Genomic DNA, 22486 nt, shown 5'->3' with positions numbered 1-22486 from the left:
GGGACATATGAATCTTTAGTGCATCTGGCATGTAAATATCCTGCAACGCAGGCTACAATAGACTGAGCAATTGGCTGAACAAGAAGTAGGACTGAGTGGACTTGTAGGCTCTAAAGTTTTATATTGTTTTGTTTTTGAATGCAGTTATTTTTTGTACTTAACTCTACATTTGTAAGTTCAACTTTCATGATAAAGAGATTGCACTTCAGTACTTGTATTTACACTGACCACCACCACCATCCAATCCATACCAAACACCACTGCAAAGACTATAATCCTTGCTTGTAAATCTCAGCCCTCATTCTCCTTTTTGGGTCTCTCCACTTATCTCCCTTTTCTCTCTCATGCATCATATGAAAGCTTCTTGCCATTGCTTCTCTGCACAGCTGTCCCCTCTCCTTATCCAACCTCCTCTCTCCCCTGTCCATCTGCTCTTTGAGCCAATACATTGGGATTTGTGGAACTGTGTCTAGTGCCTTATGAAAGAGAATTTTCATTCAATAGACCAGGAACAATTTGGGATAGAAAGGACCCGAAAAACTTGGGTTTTCATACAAATTCTGGAACTTTTTTTAAGTTCTACAACAGTGAACCTGATTCTCCATTGCCCTATACCAATGTACACAAGTGATTGCAAAGTGGATCTAAAATGGTACTAAATCCCAATGCTTGCATTTTATACCCACTTGGCAATTGTGTACATGTTTACACAAGGTACAGGGAAATGGAGAATCTTACCCATGGTGTTTTAAAGGAATTCAGAATGCACATCATGATAATCACTTACTTTCGAACCCCATCTCTTCTCCATTTCAACTACCAAATTTTAGAGAATGTTATCAGAGGCAGGCCTCACATGTCACATCACAAAGAAGGCAAAAGGGAAACTACCCTTCATCAATACCAGTCCCTTTTAGGCACTCTGTCATGACCCCCTTTTTTTTTATGTATGTAACCCATGTAACTCTTATTGATGTCAGAGTGAAGACATTATATGGGCTGTTGCATTTATTAGACTGGATAGTAAAGTGTTACAATGCAAGATCTTAAAATCTCTGGGGCAAAGACTTCTTTGTACTATATGTCTGTAGAGCTCCTAGTAGAACTGGACTCTGACTGGAGCCTCTAGGCATTACGGTACTGCAAATAGATATTTGTAAAAGAAAAAAAATCTTTAGTTTACAATGCATTTCTGAAATCCTTTGTGTATTTCCTGGATTGCAGGTGATTATCCTCATCATGATGATCCCAGGTATATAAATAGAGAGTGCAAGAATTTCAAAGGCTTCAGTCTCAGTCCTAAAACCACTTATTCATATGCTTAACTGTAAGGATGTGAATTGATCCTAAACACGTGTGTAAGTGTTTTCAGGATCAAACTTTAACTGGCATCTTTCTGTTGCTTTCTCTTTATCTGATGTTATCCATAGTACTTGAGAAAGGCATTTGTTGTCAATAGGAAATATATTAACATAAATCTTAATGTGGCAAAACTAGTGATCAGAATAAGTCAACAACAACATCTGCCAGGGATGTAAGTGTGCAGCAGTTTAGGGTGTGAAACTACAGCACATTAGTTTGCTGTTCAGTAATGTCCTATGTGGACCCTGCTACCACACACTAAAAAGAAACAGGCCTATAGGTAAGATCTGCAAGAAGGAATTCAGAGTCATTTGTCACAACGTAGAAGCATATGAATAGACTAAAGCAGAACAGCCGGTGGTATCCTTCATGCTTCCAAATTCCTGGAAAGTACTAGGAACACATTGTACATGAAAATAAGAAACACAGTGGCTGCTAATAAAACGGATCAAGAAATATCATGTCAAAGAACACATAATATAACACCACGGGGAGGTTATTGATACCATAGAATGTAAACTTTCCCATTAAGAAAGTAGAAATAGACTTCAAAGACAATATTCTGGTATAAGCAGTGCATGCATAATAAACCAGTGAACCAAAGAATCTACTTTTTTACAGTCGTAAAACATTAAGGTAGAAAAATGTAAAAAGAATTGTTTAATAATCAAGGTTACAGTTCACCAAGGTACTTAAGCATCAGCCTAACTTTAAGCATGTGAATAGGCCTAATGACTTCAGTGGAGCAAGTAGTGTGCTTAAAGTTAGACATATGCTTAAGTACCTTGCTGAATCAGTGCCTAATTTAATTGCAGTGTAGAATCTACTGAGTATTATACTGAAATGGAATAGTCTTACAGTAGGGATTTGCTACAGTTACTGAGCCATCAATCTATGGTTATCTGTGTGTATGTGTTTGTGTCTTAAACAAGATTATCAAACCCACAAACCACATGATTGCCTCAGTGCAAGATCCTAGGTTCAAAGTTTCCTAGTTGTGACATGATATGACAGAAGACAAACAGTTTAAGAAGATATGACATGAATCTTCTAACAGAAGGGGCAGAGCTCTGCGAGTAACTGCTTCAACAGCATCCATGTTCTCTCTTCACTCAGCATTTCCCATCATTAACATTAACAGCAATTCCATGACTCACGAATTCGCAGACATCAAGCTACAGATGCCAGTTTCACAGGCATTTAGCAAAGATTGCTTTTATGCTATTCCAGCCAAAGGCTGAGCAATCCATTCCTTGAATTGTGAGTTAGTATCCTCCTGATGAGCCACTTATGGATATTGCAAACTGTACATTGGAATACTGGAAAGCAAAGAAATCATACTGGGCTGATCTTGTAAGCTTCACTTTGGGAATCATAAATTGTCCCTTGAAGAGCATGCATGAAGGTATTTTAGCATAACAGGATATATTATAGAAGATCTGCTATCCAAATTACTACCAGATAATGGAGAACATCTGGCATTGCTGAAAACGAAACTTGCTAAATTTATGAACAGTCAGTGTTGTAGTCCTGGTGGAGACACTGAGGCTAATGAACTGTATGAAGATTAAATATATATTAACCAATTCTATCAGTGACTCTAGGTCAGATTTTTAAAGATATCTGACAGAGTTGCTAAAAAGAATTCTATGGAAGTTTTCCATCGTAAGATGAAGTTTCATCAAAATTGAAGAATTTAGTAGGAACATATTCATAGATTCTAAGGCCAGAAGGGACAATTGTGATTATCTTGTCTGACCTCCTGTATAACACAGACCATAGAGTTTCCCCAAAATAATTCCTAGATCATATCTTTTAGTCTTGATTTATAGATTGTCAGTGATGGAGAATCCACCACAACCTTTGGTAAATTGTTCCAATGATTAATTACTCTCACTGTTAAAAATGTATGCCTTGCCCTGCTAAATCGAAGAGTTCATTATTAAATATATGTTCCCCATGTAGGTACTTATAGATTTTAATCACGTCACCCCTTAATCTTCTCTTTTTTAAGATAAATAGATTGACCCCCATTGAATCTATCACTATTAGGCATATTTTCTAATCCTGTAATAATTTTAATGGCTCTTCTCTGGGCCCTTTCTAATTTATGAACATCCTTCTTGAATTGTGGCACCAGAACTGGCACAGTATTCCCACAGTGGTTGCAACAATGCCAGATACAGAGGGAAAATAACTTCTTTACTTCTACTTGAGATTCTCCTGTTTATGCATCTAAGGATCACATTAACTCTTTTGGCCACTGTGTCACACTGGGAGCACATGTTCAGCTGATTATCCACACAACTCCCAAGCCTTTTGCTAAGTTGCTGTTTCCCAGGATAAAGTCCCCCATATTGTAAGTTCTGTAACATTCTTTGTTCCCAGATGTATGCATTTACATTTAACCTTATCCACCCAGTTTATCAAGCGATCCAGATCATTCTGAATCAGTGACCTGTTCTCTTCATTATTTACCACTACCCCAATTTTTGTATCATCTGCAAACTTTATAAGTAATGATATTATGTTTTTTTTCCAGGTCTTTGATAAAAATATTAAATAGTGTAAGGCCAAGAACGGATTTCTGTGGGACCCCACTGGAAACAGACCTGCTTGATGATGATTTCCCATTTACAGTTACATTTTGAGACCTATCATTTAGCCAACTTTTAATTCATTTAATGTGTGCCATGTTAATTTGATATCATTCTAGTTTTTTAATCAAAATGTCATGCAGCTCCCAGTCAGACACCTTACGGAAATCTAAATATATATGTCAACCCTATTACCTTTATCAACCAAATGTATAATCTCATAAAAAAGATATCCAGTTAGTCTGACAGGGTCTATTTTCCATAAACTCATGTTGATTTGCATTAATTACACAACTGTTGTTTAGTTCATTATTAACCAAGTCCTGCTGCTCCATTATCTTGCCTGAGACTGATGTCAGGCTAACAGGCCTATAATTATCTGGGTCATCCTTTATAAAAATTGGCACAATATTAGCTTTTTCCCAGTTTATAGAACTTTTTCAGTGCTCCAAGACTTATTGAAAATAAAGATTAATGGTCCAGCAAGCTCCTCAGCCAGCTCTTATTGAAGCAAGATCTTTTGATTTTTATCATAATGAAACATTGCAATATTGCTGAATGAAATTATTTGGAATTTTCATTCTGCAAAACTTTCTGAAATTTCAACTTTCATGCTGATTTCAGAATGAAAACAAATTTCAAAATTTAGAATTTCCTGAAAAATGGAAAATACATTTTCCAACCAGCTCAAGTATTTAGGCATCTAAAAATGCAGATAGCTTCCTGGTGAGGTTTTCAAATGTTTCTAGGTGCTTACCTCACATTGATTTTAGTAGACATTAGGCACCAAGATGCTTTTGAAAGTACCACTAGGCACCTATCTGCATTTTTAGCTGCCTAAATACCTTTGAAAATCTGGCCTTCAGTACTCTTGCCTTTTCAGTTGCCCCATGTGGTGCCCATCCTTGGCCTTCCTCCCTCCAATGCTTGCGTGTTTGTTTCTTCACATGTAAACAACTGACAGCTGGCAATAGCAGCTAGAGGTCCTGTCATAAATATAAAGGGAAGGGTAAACCCTTTTGAAATCCTTCCTGGCCAGGGGAAAGCTCCTCTCACCTGTAAAGGGTTAAGAAGCTAAAGGTAACCTCGCTGGCACCTGACCAAAATGACCAATGAGGAGACAAGATACTTTCAAAAGCTGGGAGGAGGGAAAGAAACAAAGGGTCTGTGTGTCTGTCTATATGCTGGTTTCTACCGGGGATAGACCAGGAATGGAGTCTTAGAACTTTTAGTAAGTAATCTAGCTAGGTATGTGTTAGATTATGATTTCTTTAAATGGCTGAGAAAAGAATTGTGCTGAATAGAATAACTATTTCTGTCTGTGTATCTTTTTTGTAACTTAAGGTTTTGCCTAGAGGGGTTCTCTATGTTTTGGAATCTAATTACCCTGTAAGATATCTACCATCCTGATTTTACAGGGGGGATTTCTTTATTTCTATTTACTTCTATTTTTATTAAAAGTCTTCTTGTAAGAAAACTGAATGCTTTTTCATTGTTCTCAGATCCAAGGGTTTGGGTCTGTGGTCACCTATGCAAATTGGTGAGGCTTTTTATCCAACATTTCCCAGGAAAGGTGGGGTGCAAGTGTTGGGAGGATTGTTCATTGTTCTTAAGATCCAAGGGTCTGGGTCTGTAGTCACCTAGGCAAATTGGTGAGGCTTTTTACCAAACCTTGTCCAGGAAGTGGGGTGCAAGGTTTTGGGAAGTATTTTGGGGGGAAGGACGCGTCCAAACAGCTCTTCCCCAGTAACCAGTATTAGTTTGGTGGTGGTAGCGGCCAGTCCAAGGACAACGGGTGGAATATTTTGTACCTTGGGGAAGTTTTGACCTAAGCTGGTAAAGATAAGCTTAGGAGGTTTTTCATGCAGGTCCCCACATCTGTACCCTAGAGTTCAGAGTGGGGGAGGAACCTTGACAGGTCCATTATTGCTAGATGCATAACACCTGTGAGATTGGGCTCTTTTTTTGCTCACTATCTCAGATAAGTTATGCATACTGTCAGTGATTAACTGCTGGCAACTGGTATTGGCAGCTTGTCTTGCCCAGTGCATCAGGGTCCCACTTCATTTATCCAGTGAGCTCTTGCTCTGTTGTGTGTGTCTTGTGTCTTTATTTTCCATTTAGTGATGCCCCTGACATTGAAGTTTTCCCATCTCCTGTAACAGCCAGCTTTCTGCAGTTATTGACATATCTGAATCTTAGTTAATTAAAGGTTTTTGACTCTAATATTTTTATGTGGGAAGGGGCAGTCCACAGCTGTAAACAACAAAGACTAATAAAAATGAATGAATCTGTTAGGACCTTTTTGAAAAATACCACAAACCTTTTCCATTTATAACCACTAGTGTTCAGTGAGTAATGTATTTGAGAAGAGTCACACAGTAAACAGGGAATAGATCCCAGGTTTTCTGATTACCAAGGTTATGATCTTTGGTGAATCTTGAGTAAGAGTATGAAGGTTATATTACCTCTGGATTTGGCTCTGGTGTGACTACTCCTGGAATACAGTGTCCAGTTCTGGTGTCCAGCATTCAAGAAGGATGTTAATAAATTGGAGAGGGTTCAGAGAAGAGTCACAAGAATGATTAAAGGATTGGAAAACATGCCTTACAGTGATAGACTCAAGGAACTCAATCTGTTTTTGAGGAATTATTTAAGCTCAGTAACAATGTGGATACACGAACAAATGGACATAAACTGGCCACCAGGAAGTTTAGATTTGAAATTAGACAAAGGCTTCTAACCATCAGAGGAGTGAAGTGTTGGAATAGCCTTCCAAGGGAAGCAGTGGGGGCAAAAGATCTATCTGGCTTTAAGATTAAACTTGATAAGTTTATGGAGGAGATGGTATGATGGGATAACATGGTTTTGGTAATTAAATATTCATGGTAAATAGTCCCAGTGGCCTCTGATGGGATATTAGATGGGGTGGGATCTGAGTTACCCAGGAAAGAATTTTCTGTAGTATCTGGCTGGTGAATCTTGCCCATATGCTCAGGGTTTAGCTGATCGCCATATTGGGGTAGGGAAGGAATTTTCCTCCAGGGCAGATTGGAAGAGGCCCTGGAGGTTTTTCACCTTCCTCTGTAGCATGGGGCACGGGTCACTTGCTGGAGGATTCTCTGCTCCTTTAAGTCTTTAAACCACGATTTGTGGACTTCAATAGCTCAGACATCGGTGAGAGGTTTTTCGCAGGAGTGGTGGGTGAAATTTTGTTGTTGCGTTGTGCAGGAGGTCAGACTAGATGAGCATAATGGTCCCTTCTGACCTAAATATCTATGAATCTATGAATCTATTTAGCTTAACAAAGAGAAGGTTGAGGGGTGACTTGATCACAGTCTATCAATATCTACATGGTGAACAAAATTTGATAAAGGGCTCTTCCGTTTAACAACGGTATATGAAGATCCATTGGTTAAAAGTTAAAGCTAAACAAACGTAGACTGTAGATAATGCATAATTTTTTAACAGTGATGATAATTAACCATTGGAACAACTTATCAAGGGCTGGGGTGCATTTCTTCATCCCTGGCAATTTTGAAATCAAGATCAGATGTTTTCCTAAAAGATACACTCTAGTTCAAACAGGAATCACTTGCAGGATGTTCTATGATTCGTGTTATGCAGGAGGTCAGAATAGATTATCAGACTGGCCTTAGAATCTATGAATAAACCTGTCCTCTATTCACTGAACCATACTGCTTAATATTATTTCTTATTAAGGTAGTGTAATGGATTTATGTGTCTCTAGTGAAAATCATACGCAACGCTTGCATGTACCGTCCACCCACAAAAATGAGTCAAGTGATTTAGTCTTGTTCAAATGATACAGGAAATTTGTAATACACTTGTACAATATTGTTAGAAATAAAGTCGACAAGTGTAAATCTGAAAATGCGTCTGGAGCAGATTTAGAGTTATTTTCAGGAGGTCTAAACAAAACACTTGGGGAAGGCCTGGATTATATATATGGCTGATAGAACTGGGTAGTTGAAAGAAACGGTTGCAACGAAAGGAGATTTATTGCTACTTCAGGAAATTGTTCACTAGCTATGCCAATGCTGTTATCATATAAAAGCATGAAATTGGAGGTCTGGACCTTTTGGAAATTAATAAATCATCTGCATCTGGACGTGCTGCTTCATGGATTCTGTTTTATATCTCTGCCTGTGTTCTGCACCACAAGAGCCACTTCACTATGTCTGCAGCTCATATAAGACTTATGTGGCATGTTTATACATGTTTTGAAACATGCACAGTTATTTTTGTCTCAAATTTTTACATCTGCTAGCTTGTTTAAAGTACATTAGATTAATATCTCATTGGTATTTGTATATGGAGTTACTTGGTGTTTGGCATTTATTGGAAGAGGACTTCTAGGTCATTGTTTTCAGTTTGCAGTTGTTCATAAACTAAACAGATAAGGGAAAGATAAATGGGAGATGAATCGCATCTTTCATTTAAAATTTGTGTTTAAATTACATCAGAGGTTCTTGATGTTACTTGGTTCCTGGAGAAGTGGACTTGATTTCCTTCAAACCCTGCAAGATACTTTAATTACAATTTCAGCCTCAATGAAAATGACTCAGTGAGCAAATCCAAACTTGCCCTGTAAAGAGGGTTTCAGAGAATATGAACATGAACCCCCTCAAAACCATTTTCCCAGTTGTATTGAAACACGCTGCTGAGTTGAAGGGATCTCAAGGGACTCTGCTAATGGATATCAACTTTCATTTAAAAATAATATTCTAGCCTTTTTCATTGTGAAGATGGCCTTGAAGACAAACTTCATTATCAGCCAATGTAAACTCATCACTAGGCTTGACAGAAACAAGCATCAGGGCTACACTTCTGCAACAGGAAGCTAGTTGGGAGCAGAAACCAAACTCACATTTTGAATGGGTGTATCCCAAAGAATCATCTTTCTTACCCTTCCAAAAATCCTTAGGTTGGCATGGAAGACAGGAAATGTAAGGCAGGATTAGACCAGCTATCCATCTGTACTATATGCTTTCTTTGACAGTAGTCAGGACCAGATGTTCTTGGGGAAGGGGCAAGAAATCACATAGTGAACAGACAGATAGAAGTTATCCATTTTGTTCACATATGTGAAGAATTTGTAGTTTGGAAGGCCACAATTTTCCTTTATTTAGATCATGTAATAGCCATATGATCAGGCAGGAACAGAATCATGTTTGGGTATAGGGGCAGAACATTGTTTTACAGGCCAGCTCAAAAATGTTCCAGTTGGTGAACAAGCCTTGTTGTTACATTAACATTTTAATTTCATTTCACATTAATATTTTAGCCCTTTTTGAGACGAGAGTTGAGCAGCTGCTGTTCACTCCTACAGCTACCCTGCCCCAGGTCCGCTTGGTATTGGCAAAGCACTGGTGCGAGTGAATCTCTCCTCCAGTGTCTACCTCGCAAGCTGCACAGTACCATTTTTGCCAGGTTCTCTCTCCAGAACTGCATAAGAAGGAAGGGAGGCAGGACCAAGCAGCAGCACTGAATGTGATTCCTACAGCCGCTGCAGCCCACTTGTCTCCCGCCTGTGCCTGCCTGTCCGACTCAAGCTCACACTGGGAAGAAATGGGAGCCCTCCTTCCCCCAGATTCCTCATTACTATCTGTTAGCATATTGGCTTGTTTGTGAGCCTGAGATAGAATTTTGGGTTTGACATTTTGATACTCTTATATCTTATACTAATATGTGTGAAGAGCAATGAACAAGGAGACTGTGTGTTGCATTTCCCACAACCAGATGGGGCTTTTAGTACAGTGGGAAAAGATAAGGGATACAGTTAAAGTGTTACAACGTATGGTGGGAGTATAATATACAAGCATTCACTAGAAGGCTGCCTGGCTCTTCCCTCAAGCTAAGATCAAGCAACCAGTTAGGAGGGGCAAAGGGGTTGGGGGCGGGGGGGAGGCATAAGAAACACTAAAAGCCGAAGAAAAGCCTGGCCTTGGCCAGAACACAACCCCACTCCTTACCCCTCCCATGGAACACAAAAGAGGTGGGATGAAGACCCCAACTCACGACCCTCCAAAATGGCACATGACCATAAGTTGTAGGGGGTGGGACTAGGGGTGTGCACTGAAGGTATATTTGGGCCTGCTAAGGAGAGGGAAATGGGAAAGGGGACTAGGGAATGGGGACACAGGCAAGGCTCTGAGACGTCAGATCTGGGAAGGGGGACATGGGGTAAATGCTCTGTGGCATCAGAGCTGGGAACAGAACACTGGGAAACAGACTCTGCTGGTGTGTAGAGCTATGGAGGTGCTTGCTTGGAATTAACCCCAATAAACATTGAATTGCCTGCACTTCGGACTTCTAGTCTTCTGCTTTCTGTCTGCATGACAAGAACCAGGGGATGCGGTGAAGGGATAGCTCTCTAACACTACCACCCAGGATAAACTTACTTCTCCTTATCCACCCCGGACAAGCCAGGGACACCTGCTTCCACCCCAAATCTCAGATTAGCCAGGGAAAAGTTGTTCCTTTTCATGACTCCCTATATCAAGCAGGTGAGGCCTGGAAAGAGGGAAGGAGTATGGAACTGATGCATTTTTAGGAAATGAGATTGATATAGAATTGACAGATATTGTGGTGAGGGGGAAAGAGCATGGAACTGTCAAACTTGGGGGGGGAGAGAAAAATATTAAATTCGGGGAATGTCACATGTTGCCAAGTGAGGTGGAAATTTTTTGAGGGACACCTTGTTAAAACATTGGCAGCACATCACATTGAAACAAGCTGCTGTACCTGCATATGGTATTATTAAAAAGCAGCTCTAACTTGAGATAAACATCTGAAACTTTTAGGGCTTAATATTTTTCCTAATGAAAGAAACAGAGAACACTGTATGATTTTTCTTTTTCTTCCTTTCATGATTCTTACAGTATAACTTATTTTCTTTTTTCCCCTTTTCTTTTTTCCCCATTCAAAAATAACAAATTAATAGTCAGGGGATCAGCCTCAGAGCTAGTGCATGGTAAGCCGCTATATCTTTATTGAAAACACTGAAATTCTACCAGCATGCAGCAGGTTTGAATTTGGTCCAGGGAGTTGGTTCCCTTTAATTTTACTAACAAGATCCACACATATAAAGAAAGATGCACATTGAATTTTAATTGAGTGCCAGATTCTGCCAAACCTACAATGTAAAGTAATACTTTCCCCTGCCAGTAGTTCCAGTAATTTCAGGGACTATTTAAAAAGTAATATATTACTTACCATGAGTAAGGATTGCAGAATCTGGCCCTTTGTAATTATAAGGTTTTATCAAAAAGTATGACACACATACAACTTATAATTACTCTAAATGCATATGATTGGAATTCAAAGCCATCCAAAATTGTTCAATATTGATGCTTTAAAAAAAATCCTTGAACCAAACAGAAACTAAATGAAAAATTGTTAATGCATGGCTCTATTAATTTTTTAATTTTGATTGACTGCACTATGTATGTGTGTGTTTGATGCAAAAAGGAGCATGTTTCTTTTTTAACCTTTACTCTGTTTGATGTGAGTGTCAATTCTATTATATGTCTGCTTATGTCAGTTCTATTACGTCTGTCTCCCAGTATCAAAGTTAGCATATGAACTATATGATAAAGGAAATCATATGAAGAAAAGTCTGAAATACACCAGAATCTTCTGTGAAACATTGAAAATGGGTATAAAGTGTATATATTTATATGAACAATTACAATTGTAGAAAGTACTTTTAAAGTTACTTTTAAGAAAAAGATCACAATGTAAAAATAAAAACAGGCACTAGGCAGTATACAACACATTGTAAAATAATAAAATAACACTGTAAAATATTGTAAAGGATGAAAATGAATATGAAAAAGGTTTACTAAGAAAGGCAGGGAGTATTAGGGATGGCAAATTCTTTAGACAGAACTAAATTAGAGAATTGTCAGGGAACGTGATGGGGAAAAGCTTTTTTTTTTATTATTGTATTCACTTCTACTTTTTTAAGATGTTAAATTACAGTCCTGCAACAACAATAATTCTTTGCATTGCCATAGTGACTTTTATCTGATGATCTTCACGTTCTGTTCAAGAGCTGAGTGAATAATGGGAACTTTTTTTGTGCATATGTATTTGAATCTAAAACAAATGTTGATACATCCATGTCACAACCCTTTTGTGTCTGATTTCCATTAACACTTGAGCAGTTGAGATTTACTAGCGTAAATACTTTTGAAAAGTGAATTTTAAGGGCCAGCATTTGTGCTGTACACAGTGTGAGCTGTACCACTTCTGGGGGAGTAACATGAGGGAGTATCCTTTGGTAGACACCATCTCTCCCAAAAGCCCCTGGCTTCATGGAGGCACACACTAAACACCATCCTTTAGGATGAGGTAGAGATGCCTGGAGTGCCACAATGGGGCTGAGCCAAATCCCTTCCTGTCCTCCTCACCCACCCTCTTTCCAATGGCTGACTTACTGGAGGAAGGAGGGACTTATCAGTCCTTGTTCAGATGGCCTACTATTATGACCAGTACTTGCATAGGCTGTGTAAATAGCATGGTGGTTTCTGAAAAGCTTTCCTCTATGCCCACCCAAAAGCCAATAACAATATGGCCCTACAGTTGGCCTGTGGAGGAAATGAATGGGTAACAATCACATGGAATTGACTTTGTCCTTTCTTTCTTTTCCTTTAGTTTGTTGCCCAGCCCAACTGTCAGCAGCTGCTTGCATCCCGCTGGTACGATGAGTTCCCAGGCTGGAGGAGGCGACATTGGGCAGTGAAGATGTTGACATGTGCCGTGATTGGACTCCTTTTCCCTGTCTTCTCTGTGTGCTACCTGATTGCTCCCAAAAGTCCATTAGGGCTGTTCATCAAAAAGCCATTTATCAAATTTATCTGCCATACTGCATCCTACTTGACTTTTCTGTTTCTGCTGCTCCTTGCCTCTCAGCACATCAACAGGTCGGAGTTGAACATGCAGGGGCCACCGCCAACTATCATTGAGTGGATGATATTACCGTGGGTCTTGGGTAAATGTATTACTAAAGAAAATATAGTGGAAAATGTTTAATCCAGACATATTTTGTGAAGATTATTGAAGCAGGAATACATAGTGGAATATTGAATCATAAGCATTTCCATCCCAGAATAGAGCAGTAGGCCATCTAATCTAGTATTTGGGGACTGTATCAGGCAATTCAGAGGAAAGTTAAAAAAAGCCAGTCTGCTCCTGGCCAGTTATAATTCTATGCCATGGTAGGGGGAAGGGGGTAAGAGTCAAGGGATTTTCTTTCTGACCTGAGCTGATGATTAATATATGCCCTGTAGCATGAGGATTGATAACTTTGTGATTTCTATCCACTGTAGTGCAGATGTTATTCTGATTTATATAAATTACCAATTTGAAATTTACTAGACTATTCACTTTTTTAAAAAAGTATCTATTTACTTCTCTTATCTTTCAATTTATAGTCCCTTTAACATTTTATTTAATACTTGTTTTTAGCTGTAAGGATGTTCTGTGACAGAGAACAAGACAGTTTATGGTACTTGCAGAACTTATAGTCTGAGTGTGTTGTTACTAATTTTAAATATCTCCAAAGGTCACAGCCATATTTCACCAATAATGAAGGTGCACAAATTATAATTAGCTCTGGTCAAAATTTTCCAATAAGCTTTTTAATCAAAAATGGTCATTTTCAAACAGGATTTTTTTCTGTGAAAAATTATTGACTAGGGCTAGTAAACAAATGTCAGTCAAAACATTTTGCCATCAGAAAATGTGGTATTGTTAAAGTCAAAAGTTTCCACGGTGGGGGACAAAGGGGAAGGAATGATTTCTGCTGAATTTTCTGTCCAGAAAATCAAAAGTAAACGTTTCTGCCTGGTTTCACCTAAAACAAAATATTTTGTTTGGGTCACCTGATTGTTAACCTGTATGTGCGCCTGAGCGGGTGCAGTGCCTCATGGGAGCTGTAGTTCCAGTTCCCTGGTGTCCCCATTCTCGCCTTTAGCCCCTCCTCACTAGCCACACTACATCTGCCAGGATGTACTGTAGTCTCTTTTATTTTGGTTTAGTTCAATCAAATCAGGTTTAGTTTGGTTTAGTTAATCAAATCAGGCTAATCTACAATAAGTCTGGTTTAAACCAATATAGGAGTGTCCACACAGAGGTTCACACATGTTTAAACCATTGCATTGGTTTAAAATCACAACTTTAGTTAAACTGGCGCAACTGCCCAGTATCAATAAAGCTACACACAGATCCTTCCTCACAGTAGGCCCCTGACTTTCTTTCCATCCTCACAGTTCTCTATGAAGCTATTGCTCTGTCCACTTCCACAACCCTTCCTAGACTCCCCACCTGTTAGCTTCAAAGGAAAATGGTGATGACTTTTATATTTTTGGCCCAAATTGAGAGGGCCCCAGATAGTGTTGATCATGACATTTAGGATATGTCTACACGGCCCTGCAGTTCGGCCTATGTGGGTGTGAATTGCAGTATGTGCTGGCATGCTGCACTGTAACTCCCCCATGTGGAAACTGTGGGTGCAAACTAGATACCTTTCAGTTTGCACCTGCAGCAGCCACATGGGATAGTTAATGTGCAGCATGATAGCGCGCGCTGCGGTGCACATCCATGAGGCCCGAACTGTGGTCCCATGTAGAGAAGTCCTCAGAATGCAGCTAGATAGCGCCTGAACACCCATGGAGGGGAATGGGAAGGGACTGTTCCTCATTTGAGCCCCAGCAGTGAAAACTATCCCAAAGGGGGCAAGGAGGGGGTAGGATCGCACTTCTCCTACACTCCCCAACAGCAGGGATGCATGTCCAAAGGAAGAGTGAAACATGCACAGACTCCTGCATGCTGATATGCTCTGAGAGGGATTGTGATTTGTGAGGTATATTGCCTTCTAGAGTTTGCCCTGGGCACGGGGTAACATAGCTTCCCTCAGTCCCCAGCACTGGGCTACACCTCAGTGTCACAGCTGAGCTCCAAGATTTATTGTCCTTTGTTTGTTAAATCTGGTTTTTAATCTAAAAAGAAGCCAAAATATAGCTGTTTTTGCCAAGAAATTAATCAGCCTGTCAGGCTGGTTAGAGTTACAAATCATACTGACGAGCCAAGCTAATGTCAGGATTTGGGATTCAATTTTTTTTAAATCTTTTCTAATTAGTTATTACAGTTTTTGTATTAACATGAAACAAAACAAACAGAACCCAGTGGACCAAGTACCAATCCTTTTGCGCTGTGCTCTGGCACATTTCTTCCCTACAGATAGAAACTCCTATCTTGAGCTGAGAGCCTTCCTCAGCTGCCCTCCAGCTGCTCAGCTCCAGCCTAGCAACTCCAGGCTGCAGTTTTCCAATATCACAATGCCAGGAGGGCACAATACCCCCTCTCCCCAATGTCCCTGGATTGGGGGATAATCAATCTTCATCAATACTTAGCTGTTATATAGATCTAAAATGCTTTAAAATGGATAGTATCGTTTTCCCATTTTGACATATATGTAGGTAAATTATGCATTTCTGCTTACTGGATGCAGATACATTTTGAAGCATATACTGAACTGATGTAGCTCTAGAGTAAAAGTCTTATTTTAAAATTGGGAATGTAACCAACTAATCCACTTTCCCAAAGCAAAGGTTATCCTGGAGCAGCTACAACACATCTCAAGGCTATTAACTTTTTTAAACAATACACTCATGTTTCTTTCTCCTTGTTAAGACAGTTCTGAATGTCATTTACATTTTAACGTTACCTCTCTTACTGTAAAAAGAAAAGGAGTACTTGTGGCACCTTAGAGATGAACACATTTATTTGAGCATAAGCTTTTGTGAGCTACAGCTCACTTCATCAGATGCATGCAGTGGAAAATACAGTGGGGAGATTTTATATACACGAGAACATGAAACAATGGGTGTTACCATACACACTGTAATGAGAGTGATCACTTAGGGTGAGCTATTACCAGCGGGAGAGCGGGAGGGAGGGGAAGAACCTTTTGTAGTGATAATCAAGGTGGGCCATTTCCAGCAGTTGACAAGAACATGTGAGGAACAGTGGTGGCGGGGGGGGGGGGGGGGGAGAGAAGGGGAAATAAACATGGGGAAATAATTTTACTTTGTGTAATGACACATCCACTCCCAGTCTTTATTCAAGCTATGTACATTTGCCAAACTGGACAGTCTCTATGGAAAAGAATAAATGGACACAAATCAGATGTCAAGAATTATAACATTCATAAACCAGTTGGAAAACACTTCAATCTCTCTGGTCACGCGATTACAGACATGAAAGCGGCAATTCTTGAACAAAAAATCTTCAAAAACAGAATCTAACGAGAGACTGCTGAATTGGAATTAATTTGCAAACTGGATACAATTAAATAAAGACTGGGAGTGGATGGGTCATTACACAAAGTAAAACTAATTCCCCATGTTTATTCCCCCCCACACACTGTTCCTCAAATATTCTTGTCAACTGCTGAAAATGGCCCACCTTGATTATCACTTCAAAAGGTTTTCTCCCCCTCTCCCCCCCCCCAGCTCTCCTGCTGGTAATAGCTCACCTTACCTGATCACTCTTGTTACAGTGTGTATGGTAACACCCATTGTTTCATGTTCTCTGTGTATTTTCCACTGCATGCATCCAATGAAGTGAGCTGTAGCTCATGAAAGCTTATGCTCAAATAAATTTGTTCGTCTCTAAGGTGCCACAAGTCCTCCTTTTCTTTTTGCGGATACAGACTAACACGGCTGCTACTCTGAAACCTCTCTTACTGTGAGTACAGACAAATGGGAGCTATACATATTCCTGACTTATCCTCAGTATGGATCTCATAGTACATATGGCTCCATCATTTAATACTTAGGAAGCATTAAAATTGTCCATAATTATCTAAACTCTCTAAAGATCAAATATTAATTACCATTTTCGTACTAGTATGTAAGAGACAATGTGTATAATTAACACATTTTATGAGTCCTTAGAATAGGAAACGCTGTGGAAGAACCTGTATCAGGCTACTTACTCAAAGAGACAGTAATTTTATAAGAAAAAAAGATCATTTAAGGAAGTTTCTTCATTCTTTTTTTGTTTTACACAATTTACATGATTACACAAGTTATATTACAATACCTGGTGATTATCTCTGCAGTAATAAAAGCCTGTGTAACTAGGACTAAGGGAATAAAACTAAAAAAGAAGAACTTTTAGGCTTAATATCTGGATAAATTTCCTGACAGGGAGATCTATTTGTTTGTGGAACAGTCTCCCAATTGAAGGGGTGGAACTCCTATTTAAACAAGACTAGATGTACAATAGGGAGGAATCCTTCACTGCCAGGAAAACTGTATTATTTTTAAGGATACTTTTTAGTCACGGACATTTTTAATAAAAGTCATGGACAGATCACGGGTAGGAAATAAAAGTTCACAGCCCGTGACCTGTCCATAACTCATACTATATACCTGACTAAATCTTGGGAGTGCCACAGGTGCTCGGGGGGTTGGGGGGGGAGAGCACAGGCGCTGGGAGGCCAGTCCAGGGGGTGGCACGGATGCTTGGGGAGGGAGTCCGGGGGCACCGTGGGTGCTCTGCTGGGAGCAGCCTGGGACCCCCTCTGGTGCTGGGGCTGGCGGGGCTGGCAGGCTCTCTATCCAGCTTCTCAGAAGTGGTGACATATCCCTCCCTAAGCTCCTAGCTCCACGAGCTGCCAGCTCCGCAGCTCCCATTGGCTGGGAACCATGGGAGCTAGAAGCTGAGGGAGGGACATGTTGCCACTTCCGGGGAGCCCCCCCCGTAAGGTAAGTGCCGGACAGAGCCCTCATGCTCTCCTGCACCCCAAGCCCCCTCCCTGAGCCCCCCACCCAAACTCCTCCTGCTGCTGCTGGGAGGGGGGGGGTGGCCCGAAACTGCCCCAGCTGTGGCCAGTGTGACTGGCCCAGTCATGGCTCCATGACTTCCGTGATCTCTGTGACAAACCCGCAGCCTTAATTATTATTAATTATGAAATTGGCATCCCAAAGTTTGCTAATTGTTTTCATAGGAAAAATAAAAAGACATTATCCCTGCCCTGAAGATCTTACCACCGTTGAGGCAATGAGCAAGAACAATAAACAACAGAAGTGAGGGAGTGATACAGACAAATCTTTTTCATCACTAGATTCAGGATTCCAAGGCCAGAAGGGACCATTGTAATCATCTAGTCTGACCTCCTGTATAACACAGGCCAGAGAACTTCCCTAGAAAATTATCCGTGCCATCACTAGCTTCTATGTGATCACCCTGTTGCCCCTCTTCACTATGCCAGCAATGTAAAGTGGGTGAAACCAGACAGAAACAGCTCTCTCCTGAAATGTCTCTGGTGTAAGGGGCTTCCCTAACCAACATACAGCTGCCAAACCAGCACTACGGGAGCCCAAATCACAGCCCCTGGTGTAGAGGACAAGTCAGAGGAGAGATGATACATGACTGGAGCACTGCTGCAGTCACACTGTTCTCAGCTGACAGACAATCCATAGGGGGCCATTGCAGTCATTGTCTTGAGTTTAGAGCAGCCCTGAGACTGCTCTAATTTATGTCAGACCTCCAGATAATTCAAGAATAGGAGGACAACAAAGTTGGCTTAAGCCACCTTTGTCTTTCCCCCTCCAGTCTTGCCCTTAGCACAGGAATGGAGGAATAGACAATAAGGACATTCACTTCTATGAATTCTATAGTCAATAGCTGTGTTTTAATAAACTCATTGGTGTTTTTCCCAGTCTGTTCTGTGGGAACGTAGCAAATGGCAATGGGCTCTTGATATCATAGTAATATTAGGTTGGCGTGCATATACTTCAGATGGCTGTCTTTTTTCTGGACCATTCTGCAAGTGACCTCAGAGGACATAACAACAAGAGAGAAAGTTTCTCTGACAAAAAAAAAAAAATCACTGCATTGATAAGGCTCACTTTCCATAGTTGTGCTAGATTGCTGGGGGAAAGAGTGAACAAGAGTGTCAGAAAAAGAAAGAGAATAAAATATTTTCTTCAAAGAAGATGAGGAACTTCTATGAGAGGAAAATTCTTAAGAAGAATAATTTGAGTTCTGATAACTTTATTAGTAGTAGTAGTATTCAGATTGTAGAATTTTCTAGGTTGGGTCCATCTCACGTTCTTGAAAGGGCATGGAAAATTCCTATTTTTCTGTTGTTAATTTTTCCATTGTTAATTTTCATAACACTTTTAATATTTCAGCATGGGTTTGTTTGGATAAATTGAGTGTGTATTTCTATGGTCTTCTCTAGAATATTCAGCTTACTAAGGCTCTGGATAGTATTGAATGTAAAAAGAACAGGGATTTAGTCGGTTTTTTTTAACAATGTTTTTCCATGCCTTGTTCTTTCTGTCAGATTGTTTGATATAGGTTATTAGAGAGTGAGAACCTGTAGGGAAGGAGGAGGCTTGTAAATCGTGCAAAATACACACCTTCATGGCTTAAGAAATTCTAGGTGGGATGCGTGGGATAGTATAGTCTTATTGAGCATTGAAAGCAAAATGTATCTGAATCAAGAGGTGGTGCTAGCCCACGGGGGCCCCAAGCCAGAGTATCTTCGGTCCCCCTCTTACCGATCCCTTTAAATAATAATTGCATTATTTCTGCAAATCAAAAAATATACCAATACAATATATAATAATATACTTGTTAAGTCCATGTTAAATAAGATTAATGATATTTTTGGGGTAGTACTAAACTGGGGCACCCTGGAACTGCATGGGGCAATTGATTATTCTGCTTATATCTAGCGACACTACAAACTGATATGCAAAAGTTCAGTGTGAACTGTTTATAGATATGAAATTAATGGGGGCATCATTACCAGTAACAGGTCAGGAAAGCATAGCATAAAATATTGATCAGCAGGTACTGGAAATTGGGTTGTTAGAGGGAGCAGAGATAAAGGGTGATGTGGCCACCCAGATGAAATAGCACACAGTCAGGTGGAGACAAAGGAAGCATGGTGGAGGAAAATAAACACTTACATTATGGAACAGATCTCTAGCCAAGAAGATTCAATGAATACATATGATATCTGTGAGCTAAGAGAGTAAGTTAAGCATAAATTATGTGACCTTCAGAACCACTGTAACCCAGGGCTCAAAAATGAGAGGGAACGAAATCCTGCTTTTTCACATAATGTTATTTGTTTCCTTTGTTCTGCATATTAAGGTTGCCCAACAGTTTCCATTATAAGATCCTTCTTTCAGTTGCTTATAACTTTGCCAAACTGTAACTGTTTGGGCTACAATTTTCTTTGCAGGATGTCAGCTAAAATGGTTCAGCCATTTCCAAGAATGAAGGTAGAAATTTTTTTGTTTTGTTTTGCCCATGTTAAAAACTTGAACATCTTATGCCCCCTACCCCCATATTTTGTAGTCACAAATGGATGATGCTAACTGAACAAGCAGGTATTCAATATTTTTTTTAATCTCTTTATTGTTCAGTGCTTGACCCTAGGCCTTTTTTACTGCACACCATTCAAACCCTGCTGTGAAGGAAGAATTATTAATTTCCTCATCGGCTTTTCTGTGATGTGTATAACTATAGCATCTGATATATAATGTAATGTATGAATAGAAAGCTCAGAATATAAAGGTAGTTCCTTTAATGAACAATGACCTTTTGAGCCTTGAGTTTTACATAGCCTTTTATCAGTTATGACTGACTTCCCTCCCAATGGCAATGGCTTAGAATGACAAACACTCTATTTTTACAAGATAATATAAAAGGTTATAGCATCCAGGCGAGCATTTATCCCAGTCTGCTGTTTTACTGTAGCCAGAACACTTTATTGATGGAGTCAGTATTTGGCAAGACAGTACATAATACCTGGAGCTTGGTCATATTTTTAAGCAAGCAAGCGCCATCACTGGTGTTATTCCAAAACTGAAATAATTTTATCTGCTAAAGTTACAAAATGTGCAGCTTAGAGGACTATTCAAATGATTTGTTCTAGTACACATAAAAGTACTACTGAAAAGGTTAATGTAGTTCATAATGGTGACTCATTCTGTCACTACTATAGAACTATGGATTCATGCAAAAAATATTTTGAAAAAATATAGGACAATTTAAAATTCAAATATGACTATATATTCAGTTTAACAATGAGATTAAGTACTTACTGATTTTCAGAAGTGCCACAGTGACTTGGGAGCACAAGTTTCATTGAAAAGCAACAGGGTTTGTGCTCCTAAATCACTTGGGCCCAGCTCCTCAAAGGTATTTACCTCCCATTGATCCTTTTAGTATCTGAGCCATAGGCTCTTTTGAAAATCCCACTCTTAAATGATAAATATTCTAGATGAATATCTCCATTAAATTGCTTACCGGGCACTGAAGCACGGTAATTACTAATTAGAGTAACAAGAAGTGTATAAATTAATTAGTATAGGATTGTAGCAATGAACTGTTGGGCTCAATGTTAACAGGTATAAAATTAAGGCTCTCTGAGGTAATATAGATATAAGCCCAGGTTTACCCTTTTTATCCCCCATAGAATCTTGTGAAAGCAAGAAACTAATTTGTAAGTTAAATAAACATAATAACGGTTGGCATATTAAAGCCACAAGCAATGCCAATGAAACTTTAAAAGATTATAAAACATATTCCACAAGATTTATACCTTACATGGAGTGCAGGACATATTTTGTTTTAAATTGCTATATACAGGCTTCTGTGCAGAATATATCTGAGAGCGTGGAAGGAGCAATATCCCATTTGTTGAGCAAGGGTCAACAGCGGCACTTTGCAAAAATATTGTTTGCTTCACTATATTTTTTGCAATAATTCCAGTATTTCTCCATTTGTGACACTGAAGACATTGTTATCTGTAAAAAAGATTTTCCAATTCTGCCTTCATAAAATTAAGAGTCTTCATTAACTTGTTCCTGGCAGAAATTAACCATTTCCAAAGGGGAAAACATGGATTTTTAAAATTAAACCCTAGCCTGCATCTGAATTTCTGAAGTCAAATCAAAACCATTTCTCCTACTTTGCTGTTTTCCCCCCATAGAGTGAGACTTTTGCATACATCACAATTCAGTCTATATAGTGGGGAAATATGTGTTCATGTCTGTTTCAGTTCCACTTGGATACAATTAGATAGATAGAGGGATGGATGATTAAAATATTAGCTAGATGTTGTCATGAATTTTAGTTATATTCAGCAACTGGTTAATTAACAGCTTGATCCTGTGAGGTGCTGAGGACCCTGACTGCCATTGAAGCCAGTGGGAATTAAGGGTGCACAGTACTTTTTAGGATTCAGCCCTCATTGCCTTTTGCCTGTAGTAGATCCATAATCTCCCAGAGTCTAATTAGGTACCTAAATATAAATGAAGGGGCTGAATTTTAAGAAGGTTTGGAAACGTTGCCAAGTAATAACCATTCATTCACGGTGGCATTAGGGTACAGAAAGAATTTACTTCCACAGCTCATTCCCAACAAGAGTCTGGCACAGCTAGCTCCTGCAGACGTCTTCTCCTCCC

At 39.5% G+C, this 22486-nt stretch overlaps 1 protein-coding gene across 3 annotated transcripts in view; it reads left to right on the top strand.

Annotated features, from left to right (window-relative positions):
• Positions 1–22486, top strand: part of TRPC4 (transient receptor potential cation channel subfamily C member 4) — a 214576-nt gene that overhangs the window by 145419 nt on the left and 46671 nt on the right. Inside the window, exons 2-3 of one of the 3 annotated variants that reach the window (XM_048848371.2) lie at positions 10927–10956; positions 12642–12978. In XM_048848371.2, coding sequence (XP_048704328.1) covers positions 10954–10956; positions 12642–12978 — 340 coding nt within the window. In that variant the 5' untranslated portion in view covers positions 10927–10953. Of the gene's footprint in view, positions 1–10926; positions 10957–12641; positions 12979–22486 lie in introns of those variants that run through there. The other 2 variants (XM_048848360.2, XM_075128130.1) reach the window with 2 other exon arrangements.

The sequence above is a fragment of the Caretta caretta genome, chromosome 1 (genome assembly GCF_965140235.1).
Source record: "Caretta caretta isolate rCarCar2 chromosome 1, rCarCar1.hap1, whole genome shotgun sequence".
NCBI lineage: Eukaryota > Metazoa > Chordata > Testudines > Cheloniidae > Caretta > Caretta caretta.
The sequence above is the reverse complement of the archived record's forward strand: the minus strand, read 5'-3'. Positions and strand labels throughout refer to the sequence as shown.